Source organism: Ostrea edulis, chromosome 4, assembly GCF_947568905.1.
Source record: "Ostrea edulis chromosome 4, xbOstEdul1.1, whole genome shotgun sequence".
Classification (NCBI taxonomy): Eukaryota; Metazoa; Mollusca; class Bivalvia; order Ostreida; family Ostreidae; genus Ostrea; species Ostrea edulis.
In genome coordinates, this window is record NC_079167.1 from 26,529,663 (window position 1) to 26,547,624 (window position 17,962).

At 34.7% G+C, this 17,962-nt stretch overlaps 1 protein-coding gene across 1 annotated transcript in view; it reads left to right on the forward strand.

Moving 5' to 3' along the window:
* The first annotated feature begins 26 nt into the window (after positions 1-26).
* LOC125670382 (kelch-like protein 2) overlaps positions 27-17,962 on the forward strand; it is a 28,301-nt gene continuing 10,365 nt past the window's right edge. The window contains exons 1-8 of the mRNA XM_048905506.2: positions 27-130; positions 7,883-8,057; positions 8,416-8,644; positions 9,061-9,236; positions 9,423-9,519; positions 9,937-10,203; positions 12,036-12,153; positions 12,703-12,900. Of these exons, the coding sequence (XP_048761463.2) occupies positions 7,939-8,057; positions 8,416-8,644; positions 9,061-9,236; positions 9,423-9,519; positions 9,937-10,203; positions 12,036-12,153; positions 12,703-12,900 (1,204 nt within the window). The 5' untranslated portion in view covers positions 27-130; positions 7,883-7,938. The remainder of the gene's footprint in view (positions 131-7,882; positions 8,058-8,415; positions 8,645-9,060; positions 9,237-9,422; positions 9,520-9,936; positions 10,204-12,035; positions 12,154-12,702; positions 12,901-17,962) is intronic.

A 17,962-nucleotide genomic window follows, 5' to 3' on the forward strand; every position in this document is an offset into this window, starting at 1 on the left:
CCTGTGCGCATGCCCAACAGGTGCTCGTCTGCTTTTCCTTTTCCGGTTAAACATGAGCGACAGAAAGCAGGGATTCAGGGTTTAAAACCTCCTTTTGCTTATTTTGACAAGCTTTACTTTGGTATTTGGGGTATGTATTAAGGAGTAGTATAGACTAAATTATGTATATGATCAGTTTAGGGAGAGCATGTTAATTGCAAAGACGTAGAATCAGCTAATTGTTGTCAATGTTGACATGGCACAGATCAATTAACAGTACTTTATAGTCTGCTTTCATTATGCTATCATTGTTTGTAATAGACACTTGCTAGTAGACTTTTGAAAATAAGAGTGACACCCCAACCCGATCACTCACAGAACTGGATATTGTTAGAAATCATTAGACCCATGTTCAATATTGTCACTTATAAGGCAATGAATTACTGTACATCACTACATGTGCATTGCATGAACAATGAATTTCATCTCATCATTATCAAATATCAGTGTAATATGGAATTTTTGGGATGTGTCGGAACGACTAATTAGAATTGACATTTATACACCGCGGCCATGTGATAATAGCCAATTGTAGGTAGGGCAAAGTTGACATCCGTAAAGATTGATTGAATATTGTTTTACGTCCCTCTCGAGAATATTTCACTCATATGGAGATGTCACCACTGCCGGTGAAGGGCTACTTTCATGTAAAATACTCGAATCTGATTGGTCAAGAAGCATTTGAAAAAACATATTGTTACCCTCTGAGAACAGAAAGCACACGTTCCAGGGTGATAGTATTATATAAATATTGCATGTATTTGAGGGTAACATTGAAAATTTTCACCCCAAGAAAACCATTGTCAACCGAGGCGTAGCCGAGGTTGACAATGGTTTCTCGAGGGGTGAAAATTTCAATGTTACCCTCAAATACATGCAATATTTGTTTTATTATACTGAATGTTATGTAAACTGGAAAGCAGAAAAACTTACGTCTGTTGACATTTAATCAATCACTGTCATGCGATATTTCGTATTTCGATGCGGGTACTCGCGTTTATTACAAACGCTCAAACGACGTCGTCTAGCAATCTACGGCGAAACGTACGCGCATAAATTTGACGCATGTGATAATTTTTTGTAATATCACCTGTTGCAGGGATCGAAATTAACTTTTTTCACCACTAGCAAATTTTAGCTAGTGGATTATTTTCCAACTAGCAAAATTGAGCTTTTACTAGCATTTTTCAATCGATTACTGTTTTACATGAATTTAAGAAAACAAGCATGTCTCTTTATCAAAATTTTGGGAAAATCTTTTAAAATCTCCTTTAAAGTGCAATAATAAAAATAAGATTGTGAATTCTTTCATTTAAAATTCAATGAATTATCAGACAACATACATGGTGTGGGTCATAGGGTACACTTGTGCGGCGTACTCGCTGTCCAGAGATCTACCACCTATTTACAGCATCATATGGATTGAAATCTTGAAGACTGTTTGCGCCAATTCAAACTATATGTTCAAAACTTTTGGAAATTTCATCTAAAACAATTCTAGTTGAAAAGAAAACCCCGCGAACTATAGAGTACAGAAGGACACCGCGTGAAGCGGTGACACTAACTCTGTCATGTGTTGTTTCATGTAGACACGGACGAAATCAACGTGCTTGCTATTTAAATCAGACATCTCTGAGACGTCCGAAGTGTGTATGAAGTAGGCCATCTTCGGCATCACTGACTGAGATGACCTTGGCCTTAGTTATTTATTCGATCTACGTTTACTTTTTCAATACTTGTATATTCATTCTGTAAAGCGTTTCTATGCACAAGACAAAATTATTGTAAACTTCAAAGTACAGCCAATAAACCAAGGAAATCCGGGAAAAAGATCGGGGTTTTTTCACTCGCAAAAAGTTGCGATCACTTGTGATTTTTTACTCGCAAATTCAATTTTTAACTCGCATTTAGCGAGTGTTTCCCCTTAATTTCGTTGCCTGCGTTGTCAAGTACTGTTACCCGTTGCTAGATACTATCACCCTGGGTCGCGTGTTTTCTGTTCTCAGAGGGTAACAATATGTTTTTTCAAATGCTTCTCGACCAATCAGGTTCAAGTATTTTACATGAAAGTATAATAAAGTAGTTTGTTAGACGAAGTCGTTTGAGCGTTTGTGATAAACACGAATACCTGCATTGATATATGAAATATCGCATGACAGTGATTGATCAAATGTCAACAGGCGAAAGTCTTTCTGCTTTGTTGTTTATATGACATTCAGTATAATAAAACAAATATTGCATGTAGTTGAGGGTAACATTGAAAATTGTCAACCTCGGCTACGCTTCGGTTGACAATGGTTTTCCCTGGGTGAAATTTTTCAATGTTACCCTTAACTACATGCAATATTTATATATTAGCACCTGGGTGTAAATTAGATGGAAAGGAAAATGTGCATTTAGATGCGTATCCTTGAATATAATGCTTGAAGTTTTACCGTTATCCTCTAGATTTATTTCCCTCACTATGTCACATAATTTAATCAAATGCAATTTCCTATAAATGTTTGTAGTGATGCCTTTCTTTGAAAGATATCATTTTAATTCAGGAAATTGATAGCAATTGAAGTATTCCATGTTTGTTAACTTAGTTGTTATTTTAATCCGGAAGTGACATGCCCTACAAATTACGTTCAAAGCGCGATAAAAAGTCAGAATGGATCCGTATCTCAAAAGTTCCATATTATGTAAACCAAAATATTATGGTTGTCATAGGTCCTATATTTGTGAGAGACAGTCGGTAATACTCTTTGTTGAAATGTATATGTACTGACTTGACTTTCGTTGAGAACCGATATAATTTATGGCTTCATGGAAAACCTGACAACTTCTATATGTACACACCCTGTTTTCTTCTAGCCTTTGTAGTTTAGTTTTAGTGCTAGTTTGTTTTTGTTTTTATTATGCCCCAGAGATCGAAGATCGGGGGGCATATTGTTTTTGTCCTTTCTGTCATTCTGTAATTCTGTAATTTCTGTAATTCTGTAATACTGTCATTCTGTCTGAAACTTTAACCTTGCTAATAACTTTTGAACAGTAAGTGATAGAGCTTTGATATTTCACATGAGTATTCCTTGTGACAAGACCTTTCCGTGGGTACCAACATTTTTGACCCCATGACCTTGGAGTTTAACCTACTTTTTGAAAACTTTAACCTTGCTAATAACTTTTGAACAATAAGAGACAGAACTTTGATATTTCACATGAGTATTCCTTGTTACAAGACCTTTCCGTTACCTTTTGACCTTGACATTTGACCTACTTTTAATTTTTTTTTTTACATTGTTCATAACTTCTAAATGGTAAATATTAGAGCTTTAATATTGTACATGAGCATTTCTTTTGACAAGATCTTTCTACTGGTACCAAGATATTTGCCCTTGTGACCTTGGCCATCTTTGGAATTGGCCATTATCGGGGGCATTTGTGTTTCACAAACACATCTTGTTACAAATATTTGCCTTTTGTTTTTATGTAAATATTCTATCACCCTTAAGAAGGGATGGGTCGTCCTGAAAATTCCATATTGTTTTGTCGTTGGTCATTTTTAGTGCTTTATCTATATGCAGGACTCAATATAACTGATGGCCTACGGTCTGGGGATAGTAAATTATGGATTTAGGGAGCTAGTGCTTTGTAAAGAGCATGTGCTCATTGGGGCTAGTTAATTTAAATACTTATCAAAATTCCTCAATGATCAGGCTTGTAAATATTAGATGTGTGTGTGTCCAGGTTTTATTGCATGCAAAATAATTTCTTGTTTTCACTTTTGTTAAGTTGTACAGGGCTCGAAATTAACATATGCCCGTCAGTCTGTGACTGGTTAAAAGTCTGGCGGACTGACTGACATTTGTTTTAGTCAGTCCGATGGGACTGGTTAATTTTCTAAAGCATCCTTTTGGAAAATATACTTATGCAATTTTATACACACATTTGGCATGCTTCGATCTCTAGATATAACAGATGAATCTGATTGGTAAATAGAAATTCCCTATTTAAGTGTTACAATATTTTCTGAGGCATATTGAGTTCAATTTCATTCTAATAACATTAACAAAATATATAGGCCTATATGTTTAATTATTTCTGGGAAACTCTGTTGGACTGGTAAATTTTTCTGCAGACTGGTTGAAATTATACCCCATCAGTCTGGCTGGATGGGAGACTTTAAAAGTAAGCTTCAAGCCCTGTTGTATTATGAAGAAAACCCAATATAGATGAAATGGGGATTTTTGAGTTCTTCCGTTCTGTGCATATTTTGTGTTTTAGAATCTGCCTAAGTCACGTGATTTGGCAATTTTTTTAGGCATGCTATTTTCTTGCGGATTAGCTAACAACCAGATGATTTCATTCATTTATTTAACTCACCGGTTTTGATACCATTGGTGTGAGGCAGAGGGATGTAATACGGATTTATGTAAGAAGGGAATACAGGCACGTAGCATTGTTTTTCAGGGAAGGGTGGGGGGTAGCCAGATAAGATGCCTTTATTCTTAACAAGAATAAATAAGTATATCAAAACAAACAAAGCCTAACATTTTCTTTTGACTAATATTCAAAATCTTTCAAATTAAAAATGCATGGATGAAGGTTAAGTAGTGGCTTACAACTTATTATACTTCAATATGTGTTTTTTCACACCTTTCAGGAAGGGGGCGGTGAATGATTGATTGTTTTTAGGACTCTTTGAGAAGCTTTCACTCATTTTGAGACACCAACAGCTTTAGGTTAAGTATCGCAAATTTAGACCTATGCTTAGCACTCAGGGCACTCTTAGCAGTGAGGGTTCTTTATCATGCCAACGCTGGGGGTAGGGGGGGGGGGTGTGGGGGGTTAGGATCATAACGTATCATATATATTGCCTATGAAAAATTTCCTCAAACTCTGATTACTTGAATCATAGGGAGAACACATTATTTATGGATTCACTTCATAAATTGCATTTCGTACCATTCACTTCTGCCACCATAAAAAGTCGGCGGGGGATGGGGGGCGCTTGGCGGTTGTGTCACGAAATATATCTTTATTTGTATATATAGATAATAGAAAATTATAGTTGTTACAATGGGGACCATTCCCTTCCCCTCCCTCATTCTACGTGCATGCCTAAGAAGTACCGATAGCTGATATGTCTTCAATTTTTTATCACATTTTTATTGATGATTTCTGACAATTCAGTCAGTTTTCTTTACCGATCGGCGATTGACTTTCAAGAGCTTGAGATCAATTCTTTATATGTATCTAGGCCTACACCAACATTTTTGGAAAGGACTTCCAAATTTATACCAGTTGCAAACTTACATAGTCTTTATATGTTACTTTTACAGTAAAAGGAACAAGAAACACTTATCTGTAACAAAAATTCTTCAGTTCGATTATACTTGCATAGAATCAATGTCCATTTTAATAGACTATACACTTACACAAGACTTTCTGTATTTACATTAACTACGATAAACCGGAAATGACCATGCTTAAAAAAAGTATGACGTAATAGTGACTAAATGCAGAATAAACACGGACGTGGAAGAACTCGAAAATCCCCTATTCACTAATGTTTCTAAGCCTGAGTTATCTTGAGAGGAGTATGTATATACAATCGACAATCCTCGCATATCTAAGAACATGCATCTTCAGCTACAAGTTTCTTGAGGGAGCTGTCTAATTTTTTATGCTTTCGTAATCCCATGACACTTCACTTCTACAACTTGACAGAAATGTAGATGATGCTGACTATTTTTGAAGTTCAAGTGAAAAGCATGGATAAGAATAGGAAGATTACGATGTCTTTTAGTCACGCTATTGATGCTAGATTAAATAAACAAGATATTAGGCCATTCTGTGAAATGTTTTATTATTATTAAATATGTAATTGGGCCAGTAATTTTTATATCCACTGGTCTGAAGGGGCAGTAAAAGTTATCGATTGACCTGTAAAACTTTTAAATTGATAGCCCAAGTGATGAGTCAGTAAAATTTTGGTAACAAGACTTCTGACCTAGTGACCTTTAGTGATGACTTTGACCTACTTTTTAGAAACTTTAACCTGAGTTGTATCTTTTAATCCAAGGGGGATAGGGTTTTGATATTTTATATATTGATTTCTCATGTAGAGACCTTTGTTGTGGTACCAAGACTTTTGATCTAGTAACCTTGGACTTTGACACACTTTTAAAAACTTTAACCTTACCTGTGCTATGTCTTTTGAACCAGTAGGTATAGGGCTTTGATATTTTACATATACAAGATGCCTCATGAAGAGACCTTTGTTTTGGTAGAAGACATTTTACCTAATGACCTTTGCCTTAAACTTTGATATACTGTTCAAAAACTTTAACCTTGGTTATATCTTCTGAAGCAAGAGTGATAGGGCTTGGATGTTTCAAATATGGATGCCTCATTAGAAGACATTTCTTTTGTTACCAGAACTTGGACTTTGCCCTACTTTTCAAAAACATTAACTTGGCTGTATCTTTTGAACCAAGGGGATAGGGAATTGATATTTCATATTTAGATGCCCCATGACCAGGCCTTTGATATGGTATCAAAACTTTTGACTTAGTAACCTTAGGCTTTGACCTATTTTTCAAAAACTTTAATCTTTTGAATGATAGGTTAAGTAGAGTCATGCTTACCGGCGAGCTATGTTGTCTTCTGACGACTCTTGTTGATATCTGTTGTCCTCTACATGGAATGGAAGACAAATTGAAGGAAGTGTGTTAGCATACTCACATCAAAATGAAAAAAATTCAATATGATTGATGTTTTGGCGCTGTGATGTCATCCTGATTGTTTTGTCTAAAAACGTCTTTGAAATTTTAAAGTAAGCTGAAATAGTAACACAGTGGTTGTATATAATGAAAATGTTATCACTGGCTGTGGCATAATCACACTCTGTATACTGAAAGGTGAGAGCTTTACCAGCTAAGCTATTTAGCCCTACAAGCAATAGTGCAATCTTTTTTCACCAAATTGCCCAATAAAACTATAGAATAAAGTTGGGTTTTCTTTTTTGCTATTTAATTTGTATTTCAAAAACTGCAAAATAAAGCATTTTCTGTACTTTGAAATGAAATTCATAACAGTCATATATAAAAATGTAAACAGGTGCATTTCTGAAGGTTTGTTAAAGCTGTATGCAATTGCAGGGTTTTTTAAAGGTCTTGATTTCAAGGGCCTGGGCCTTCCCAATTGGTGAAAATAGCGACATTTGCTTGAAATTTGGAAAAAATATTCCATACAAAGAAGTAGGGAGAAAAGCAAACCAGAGCATCAAAGTATGATTGGACTCCTTCTGACTTGCAGTTTGATCAAAGCTGACCTCATTCAAATAATCAGAGGCCAAAAAATTAGGTTTACTTAACAATTTTGAAGCAAAAGTTGTAATATGTGGGCCTGTGAAGAAGATTTTTGAACAAAAAAGCTACCCTGCTTTGATTTGTTTTCATTGTTTGGGAATTTAAAAGCAATAATTAGGGAAAATGCCTACCTTTTAGCATTGGAAATGGGGCCTTATTTCACCCTCCTACAGGCCCTAAAAAAATCCCTGAATTGTTGTATACAAATTAAACTCTGCTAAATATAACCCATAATATTTTGACCCTTGCATTTGTAATAAATTTGATAGTTTATTGGATATACTGCAGTTTTCACCAAATCAACATGTACACATATAGATTAACTACAATCAAAAAATCACATATAGATTAACTGCAATGATAAAATCACGATTGGAATACTTTGAAAACAGGTATTGACATAATGTGTGTCTGAGATTCTGTGTGTTGTGTTGATCACCTGTATTTAAAAAAACCCAACTTATTTAATTCATGCTGTATTCCTTCAGTGTCAAAAGAATATGTCAGCTTTTGTTACCATGGAGTAAAGCAAAGAGCCTGAGACATGTCTACCATGACAACCATGGATGCCCGGCCAAAGATGCATAACATCAGGGACCGTCCTGCTTATAAACATCCTCAGCATACACAGAAGGCATTTGATGTTCTTAACCACATGAGAAGGTAGACAGTTCAATGCAGATTCAAAATTAGTTTTCCTTTAGATTTAATAAATATTTATTCTTATTTCTGCACATAAGTTGGGTAGATTTCTACTATATTTTATTTTCTGTGTATTTGTATATGTGTAGCTATTAGCAGTTGGGTAGAACCTGGTCGCTCCTGGTAAATAATTTTTGTTTTGACTAGGTCCCGCCTACTTTTTCAGTTACTGTACATCATGAAATGGGTCTTTAATTGAAGTAGTTTCCTATATATGTATTTCTTCAGTTAGTATTTTAGATTTAACGTACGTAGGAAGCTTATACTGTTTCAATTGCAAAGTAGCAAATATTGTACGTATATAACATGCATTTTACAGGCAGAATCTCCTGTGTGATGTAACAATAGTGGTTGACACCACAGAAATCCCTGCCCACAAAGTAGTGCTGTCCTCCTGCAGTCAATATTTCTATGCCATGTTTACCGGAGATCTGGCAGAAGCAAAATCAGATAGAATTACACTGCAAGAAATTGACCCCAAGGCACTCATTCAGCTGATCGACTTTGTCTACACCTCAGAAATCCATGTTACAGAAGAAAATGTGCAGGTAAACTGTAAAGCAATTAAATCTGCATCAAATTACTTTCATGTGAAGGTATGTAAAATGAAAGTAGGAGAGTGTGATAAATGAGGTATTTTTTCTTCTATTAACTTGTTATTGTTGAAAGGGTTTTAAGTACCTTCAAGAAGTGGATCAAGTCTATGTAATAGATTGGCATAAATTTTATGTTTTGTTTAACCTCTTCAGATCTAGTTGTGAAGCGGGAACACAAGAGTTAAATTGTTTTTAAAATTAGAGGAAAGTAACTAAACCAAGAACATAGTTGGGCTTAATTAAGCATCTTTATTAAAATTGGTAGATATGAAGGTTGCCAGTAATTTAATGAGTACAGTACGTAGTGTAATTATATAAATACAACTAGAAAACTGAATGTATTCATTTGTATTATGTTGGAATTTCAGACCCTACTGCCTGTTGCTAACATCCTCCAGATAACGGAAGTTAGAGATGCATGCTGCGATTTTCTTCAGTCCCAACTCCATCCATCTAATTGCATTGGAATCCGAGCGTTTGCTGACTTGCATGCATGTACAGATCTTCAGAACTATGCCCAGACTTACACAGAACAACACTTTGTGTAAGGCTGTTAATGATTGGCAAAATCATAAATAATGCATGTATCTATAATGGTCAAATACCTTAACATATATCTAAGTACAAAATACATGTAAAAAATATGTAGATAACTACATGGATTATCATTCCTACTCTAAATGCATCTGCTGGTTTATCATTGCTGACAATACTTGGATTATATTTTCAGGGATGTGGTACATTTTGATGAATTCCTTTCTCTTAATGTGGATCAAATTTGTAAGCTCATTTCCAGTGACAGGTTGACTGTGGTCACAGAGGAACAGGTAATGACAGAAGGGAAATAACTCCTGACATGGCAGGAAAGTAAATTTAGAAATATGGTATATAATTTATGTCTCTCTTTTGAGAAAGAAGTCTACCAAATGACTTTCAATATCTGTTGACAGAGGGTTGTATGTCATGCACATTTAGTATTTGCTTAAAGTTTCAACATCATTATGTAAGGTCAAGGTCAAACTTTATTTGACCTTGTCATATTTTGAACAGTTGGAGACTTTAACTTATTTTCATAATTGATATTTTTATGAAGTTTACTAAAAGATATAGAACATCTGTCAGGATAGATAATGTGAAATATTTCTAAAAACCAAATATTCCAATGTTTGAATTGTCCTCCCCACGAGACATCAATTAAGTCTTACAGGCTGCTAATTTATTAACACACATACATTTTTTTTTAGGTCTATGAGGCTGTACTATCTTGGGTACAACATGATTTGACCAACCGACAACAAGAAATTGCACAGTTATTAGAACATGTCAGACTGCCATTAATAGCTCAGGAGTATCTGGTCCAGAAGGTAGAAGAAGAACCTCTTGTCAAGACCAGCAGCAGATGTAAGGATTTCTTAATAGAGGCCCTGAAATATCATCTCCTGAAGATGGACCAGAAAGCTGTCTACAAAACTCCCAGAACACTGCCAAGGACACCACTAGGACTTCCCAAGGTGTGTAAACATGATGTATTGAAATAATTGTACATGTATATTAGCAATATAGTCTACCAGTGATGTTTATTACGGTTATCATGGCATGCACTGGTGTGTAGATTTAGTCAGCCAATCATAAAAAATGGACACAAAGTTAGAAAGTGATTCATTCTTTCCATTTTTGATCAATAAAGTTTCTCAAGAGACCTATTGCAATCTGTGACAGTCAATTCACACATACCTAAAACAAACTGCAAAGCATCCAGTTACATGTATACATTGTCCCTGTTGTTAAACCTTTGTTTTCATCATGGTGCCTGGAGGAGTTTGTGAGAAAACTGCTGGTAGTCTGAATTGTTATCATTTGATTCCATGAAGCTTTCTAGAAATGCCTACAGTGAAAATGTTTCTAAGATTATTATTGTTTTGTATACTGTGATGTTTTGAGTATGATAATTATGTACAATTATCACATGGAATTTACAGGTATTGATTTACCTAGGATTCACATGTGTACTAGAAAAAGCTAAAAGACCCCATTCTTTGTAAATTAGGTTTTCATTGTATCAATATTTATGTACAGTGTACATGTGTGATGAATGAATCCTTGGGAAACACAGTATTTATGAATATGTACATGGGCACTTAAATTTGCATTGAAAGATGAAATATGTGAACACCAAAAGTCAATGCTTGTACTCGTTCGGAGGAAGGAAGTGTTATGCAATCCTAAGATTGATTTATGTATAAATAAGTATCTAAAGAAAGGTCTGGAGAAAACAAACTTAGAGCAGTTCTGTTTAACTTGCATATAATTTAAAAGGTATTACTCAAAATTGCGTAATAGTAGTGAAAGGGTTGGATGCATTCCTCAGTGTGTACGAATTATGTACAATAATGTGATACAGTCAAATTAATGTAATTAATACATTATATTTTCATGCTTTAAAAACATGTTTGTTGGAAACACATTACATGTAATATGATATTTGTACGCCACATAGAAACACATTACATGTAATATAATATTTGTACGCCACATAAAAACACGTTACATGTAATATAATATTTGTACGCCACATAGAAACACATTACATGTAATATAATATTTGTACGCCACATAGAAACACATTACATGTTATATAATATTTGTACGCTACATATTGTATCCAAGTAGCGTGTTAAACTTAGGAAAAGAATATTAAATTTTTTGTCCCTCACATTTCAACTGGATTCTACATGCATGGTGTTTACCATCACATTATGATGCATCTCAAGGTTCATGTAAAGAAAGGGGAATAACTCTAATATATTCCTCTGCTTTTGTCCTGCACTTCAGATTCTGTTTAATTGGATGAAATGACATACAATTTAGACAGATTATACTGATAGTCACTGTACTTGGTTTTGGATGTACCCTACCGGGGTATTTGTCCCAGTAGGACAGCTCTAGTTCATTCAATTTTTACCAGCAGAGGGCACTACTGACAATATATAAGTAGCAAGTGCCTTTTGAAACTTGAAGAAGACTTACACATATCATCTTACGATCAAAACGTGCAAAGAATCATTTATATGTACTGATAAATTTTATAAGGATTCAAACATGGGTTGTTTTTGTTGTTATTTGACCTAGATTAATAGGCAAGAAGCAATTATATGAGTGAAATGATTCTTTTATTATGATAGTAAGTGTTTTCAAGAGAACCTTTGAAAAAAGGTCTGTGGGGATGGTCTCGTAAAGAAAAATCTCAAAAATCATGATCCTCTATGTATAAGGTCTCGCGTGATTTATTGCTTACTTTGTTGGATATGTTAACTCCTGTTGTATTAGGAGGTTTCTTTTTCAGGTTTTGTTAGTAATTGGAGGACAGGCTCCAAAAGCCATCAGAAGTGTAGAAAGTTACGACTTCAAGGAAGAAAAATGGCACCAGCTAGCTGAAATGCCATCTAGGAGATGTCGATGTGGTAAAATCATGAACCTTTTACTGTTTGTATGATTCAGGGGTTTGTTTGATGCAGAGATGTTAAAATCTGATCAAGGAGAGTTTGTAAGTACAAATGTATATCATGTCAGTAACATGAGATTAATTACTGATGTATATCATGTCAGTAACATGCAGATTAATTACTGATGTACATGTATATCATATCATTAACATGCAGATTAATTATTGATGTATATCATGTCAGTAACATGCAGATTAATTACTGATGTATATCATGTCAGTAACATGCAGATTAATTACTGATGTATATCATGTCAGTAACATGCAGATTAATTACTGATGTACATGTATATCATATCATTAACATGCAGATTAATTACTGATGTATATCATGTCAGTAACATGAGATTAATTACTGATAAAAAGTGATATAAACAGTTTGATAAAAAATTATTGGGACCAAGATGTGGATGAAACCATAGATTGTTTGGCAAGTATATGCGTTATACTAAAAAGTTCTTATATGTAATCTAAAGCCATCTCAGTTCATATGCAGCTTTATCTGTAGGTGTGGCTGTAATAAATGGACTGGTATATGCAGTTGGAGGATTTAATGGATCTCTAAGGGTCAGGACAGTAGATGTTTATGACTCGGTCAAGGACATGTGGACATCCTGTCCCAGTATGGAGGCCAGGAGGAGCACACTGGGAGTGGCTGTGTTGCACGGGAACATTTATGCTGTTGGAGGATTTGATGGGTCTTCAGGTAATTGGTCTATGTCAAATATCATTTAAACCAAGAGTTTCACAGTTGTTGCAAACTGCATTGGAGTCTTTGGATGAAACTGTTTTTTTCTGGGAAGTGCTGGAGTTTACCTTTCCATCAAACTGACCAATCCAAGTTCCTACGTCTCGGATTAGTTACGAATTTCCTTTCAAAATTTTCATTACCTTTTGCATATTTTTTTTGTGGGAATGGTATAATGAACATATTTATTTGGAGAACTTATTCTTGAAATATCAAAATTTAAATTTAGTTATCCATGTAATTTTCTCTACATGCCCCTTTGCAGAATAAAATGGGAAATGAAAGCTACATGGTAAATGCTATCGTACAGACCCCAGGAAGGTAAATTAGTGCACTGATAGTTGTGACAGTAATTACTTGGTCAACATACATATCACAGCATGAAAAGCGTGCAGTGTATACCCTTATATTTGTTTTAGGCTCTGCAGGAAAGATTACCTGCTAGTGTACCTGTGCTGTCCTGCATATCCTCTATGTACAGACATGTGGCATTAATTAGTAGGACAAGGATTTCTTGCATTATTTGTCATTTTATTGACATTTGTTGGCCTTAAAAAAAAATTTCCAATTCATTTTTTGATATGAAACAAGGTGTAAATTATGAAATATAGTATATTTGAACAGATATTGATCATATATCACATAAATATGTAACAGACAAATGACTTTCAGACAAAGGTCACTCATGGTCATTTTGGAAAAGGTCATGGTTATTCAAAAAAGTCCATATATGAGGAAAAGTTCCTTCATTTCAACAATATTTCTACAGTTATTGATCTCTTGGACCAAGTTCTCTCAAGGTCATTTTGGAAAGGTCAAGGTCATGCAGAACATATACCTTGTAGGAGGAAAAGGTTCCTTATTATACTCCCCGCAACAAGTTGTAGGGGGGTATACTGGAATCGGGTTGTCCGTCTGTCCGTTCGTCTGTAGACGCAATGGTTTCCGGGCTCTAAAGCATTATCCTTTCCACCTACCGTCACCATATCATATATATGGACTACCCATGGGATGAAGATGTTCCCTATCGATTTTGGGGTCAAAAGGTCAAAGGTCAAGCGCACTGGACATCGAAGTAGGAATATGGTTCGGTTTGTCATGCCATTTGTTTTTTACACTCAGAAAAGAGGTAGTTTATACCTATTACCAACACCCTTTGGGAGATTGGGGTAAGCGGGGAGTATTCTTAGTGAGCATTGCTCACAGTACCTCTTGTTTCAACAGTTTTTGAACAGGTATTGATTATGTACCACACAAATAATTAACAGGCAAATGGCTTTCAGACAAAGGTCACTCAAGGTCATTTTGTAAAGGTCAATATCTCAAAATATACCTTATCTATGAAAAAACCTTCATTTCAGCAGTTATTGATCATTGTGCAAGTCATTCGTCATCATTCATTGGTTAGATGTAGTTTGGGTAGCATCCATCAGTTTTACTTATATTCTTGTTTCAACATTGGTTATAATGATGCAAATTCTAAGGTAACTTAACCACCACCACGTTGCACAGTTAGGGTATACTTACCTGGGAGTATATCAGCATTACACAGTAGTTTTACATATCAATTAAATATTTAATTCAAAGTGATGAGAGTCTTATTATGAAAATTTTTGTTAGCTGCTTATTTTTCAATGAAATGATTTAATTGTTGTACGAGTAATCGTTGATTTATAAATATTATAAATAACATGATTGATGATTTTGGAAGGATTAAAGGTACATTTGCTCCAATTTTCATGTTAGATTATAATAAAAATATCATACCATGGTATTCTATACATGAAACGAAACAAAAAACTCTATTAGATATGCATACAAAAATTAATGGTTGTAGAGATATCAATGGACCTAGTTTTAAAAGACAGTCGGTCTTTTTAAACACTTTCTCTCCGAAATGAGCTGAATGTTGACCATGTGACTGTCTTATAAGCATACCACGTGCTATTTTCCCAGCAATTCTTGGGTCTGTGCGTACCTAACTACCCTTCACTGTTTTACATTTAAGTTAGCATAATGGATTTATTCTGATAGGTCCTAATGCCAATATCCACAGTTGATGAACTGAATGTTAAAACTTACCTTTGCCATTGTTTTCTTTCCAGTCACATTTGAAGAAAGTGCGTACAATACATTAATTATACAAATAGGCCAACCGATGATGTCTGAGAGTTAAATTAGTCATGAATAAGCTAATAAATTATGGCCTATTCCTTTCATCTAGGATGAAATGAAATAGTTTACTTTGCACAAGGTATTATATTTTGACATAGCTATATTCAATGTTAGTTTGGAAACAATTTGTTTTAAATCATTAGTACGTATGTACCTTTAATGATCCCCCTCCTCCCTCTCCAATTCTCAGAAATGGGCAGTTCCAACTTTTATTTCCCATTGACATATAGTCTGAAAATTACGAGCTATATACATGGCATAGATGTGCCTCTGTACAGTAATTAAAGGTTGTAGTTATTTATGTGTTTTACTCATCTTCGCTCGGAGGATTGCAGCGTACATCTTCTGACAATGATATCGTATAAATTAAACATCTGGTAACTTCTCTGCTGATGCTTTGCTTTGAATAATAATAATTGTTTAATTGTAATAAAGCATAATGCTACATAATGGTTTTTGGAGCACATGGTGTTTGGCTGGGTTTTACTCTATATAGACACATTCATGTCATGTATATAGCTTTAAAAATTTCACCTTGTCCGATGTTGTGTATAGATCTATGTCTGATCTCACTTTCACCTAATGTTTGGGAAACTTTTTAAAAAAAAAATTGATGTGTATGATGATCGAAAAATTTGAATGATTTTTTATCGAAAGTTAAACCATGATTTATAGACATGTCACAATCTTGTGATATGTTAGTTACATTTGATTCTTGTATTGAATGTGTTATATCAATAATGAATTTATTTATTAAGGCATGTGCAAGCGTTTAGAAGGATATCTCTAGTTTCACTTTGACAATATGTATTAACTACCACAATACATAGTATAAACTACCATAATACATAATAACAATAGATAATAACTACTACAAGGATCAAAGGAATGCTGCAGTCATTATTCTGCAATATACCTTCATATGTAATAACTGATAATGAGAAAATTGATACACATCTCGCTTGCACTTCGTTTTTTTGCTAATACTCAGTTTCAAAATCATAACAAATAATCAGTACATGTTGCAAAACAAGTTTATAAATGACTGAATGATAATAGAAATCAATCGTCTGCATACTGAGATTGATACACATGTGATAAATCATGCCGATGCACAGACATGTGTAGTTTTCTTGGACTGTGTATTCAAAGAAGGTGATGGCATCTGTCAACATAAAACTAAAGACTTGAAATATTTTTCAAAATAGATCCAGTACACCCCGACCATCTCGCCTTTTTCGTCAACAAAAAACGTAGGCCTAGTCCGTTTTGGAAAATGTCATGATGTCATGGTAACCTAATTTGTAGCTGTATAGGTAAACGGTCGGCTGTATATTTCTAAGCCGTAGTACCGTACTAGAATAGAAATAAAGTTCTTGTTTTCATGGAAGATGCAGGATAACCTCCTTGGTCTCGAAATGTTGTTTGAAATATAAAACAACATTTCCTGACCTCATAGGTTTTCCTGCAACATGCATGAAAACAAGAACTTTAATTCTTTTAAAATAACTACCACAATACATAACAAGAGGCCCAAGGGCCTAGAATCGCTCTTCTGATAAATTGTACAACCCCACCATTTCTATTCTTAGCCTCTTAGTATTCTAAATCTTTAGTTAAATCCTAAGAATTCAAAAAAAGTAGGTCAATGTGACCTACTTTTTGGTTTACACATTTTGAGAACCCAAGAAATATCAACTGACAAAGTTTGATGATTTTAAGCCAATTAGTATCTGAATATTGAAATATAGCTGTCAAATTACAATCGTAGGTCATGGTGACCTACTTTTTGGTCAGCGAACTCCGAACATGCAAGACCCATCAACTGACAAAGTTTGATGACTGTAGGTCAAATAGTATCTGAAATATATAAATATAGCCATCAAATTCCAAAAGTAGGTCAAGGTGACCTACTTTTTCGTCAACACCCTTCAAACATGCAAGACCCAACAACTGACAAAGTTTGATGACTGTAGGTCAAATAGTATCTGAATTATATAAATATAGCCGTCCAATTCCAAAAGTAGGTCAAGGTGACCTACTTTTTGGTCGACACCCTTTGAACATGCAAGACGCATCAACTGACAAAGTTTGATGACTGTAGGTCAAATAGTATCTGAAATATATAAATATAGCCGTTCAATTCCAAAAGTAGGTCAAGTTGACCTACTTTTTGGTCGAAACTCTTCGAACGTGCAAGACCCAACAACTGACAAAGTTTGATGACTGTAGGTCAAATAGTATCTGAAATATATAAATATAGCCGTCCAATTCCAAAAGTAGGTCAAGGTGACCTACTTTTTGGTCGAAACCCTTCGAACGTGCAAGACCCATCAACTGACAAAGTTTGATGACTGTAGGTCAAATAGTATCTGAAATATATAGATATAGCCGTCAAATTCCAAAAGTAGGTCAAGGTGACCTACTTTTTGGTCGACACACTCCGTAGACTCAAGATGCATCAAATGTCAAAGTTTGATGATTGTAAGTCAATTAGTGACTGAAATATATAAACATAACTGTCAAATGCCAAAAGTAGGTCACAGTGACCTACTTTTTGGTCAATACACTCCGAAGACTCAAGATGCATCAACTGACAAAGTTTGATGATTGTAGGTCAAATAGTGTCTGAAATATAGTAATTTAGCTGTCAAATACCAAAAGTAGGTCACGATTACCTACTTTTTGGTCGACACAAACCGAAGACTGAAGACGCATCAACTGACAAAGTTTGATGATCCTAGGTTTTACAGTGCCCAAAATATGCATCTAAAATTGAAAATGTGAAATTTGAATATCTGCAAAATTCAAAAAGTAGGTCACTGTGACCTACTTTTTTTTATAA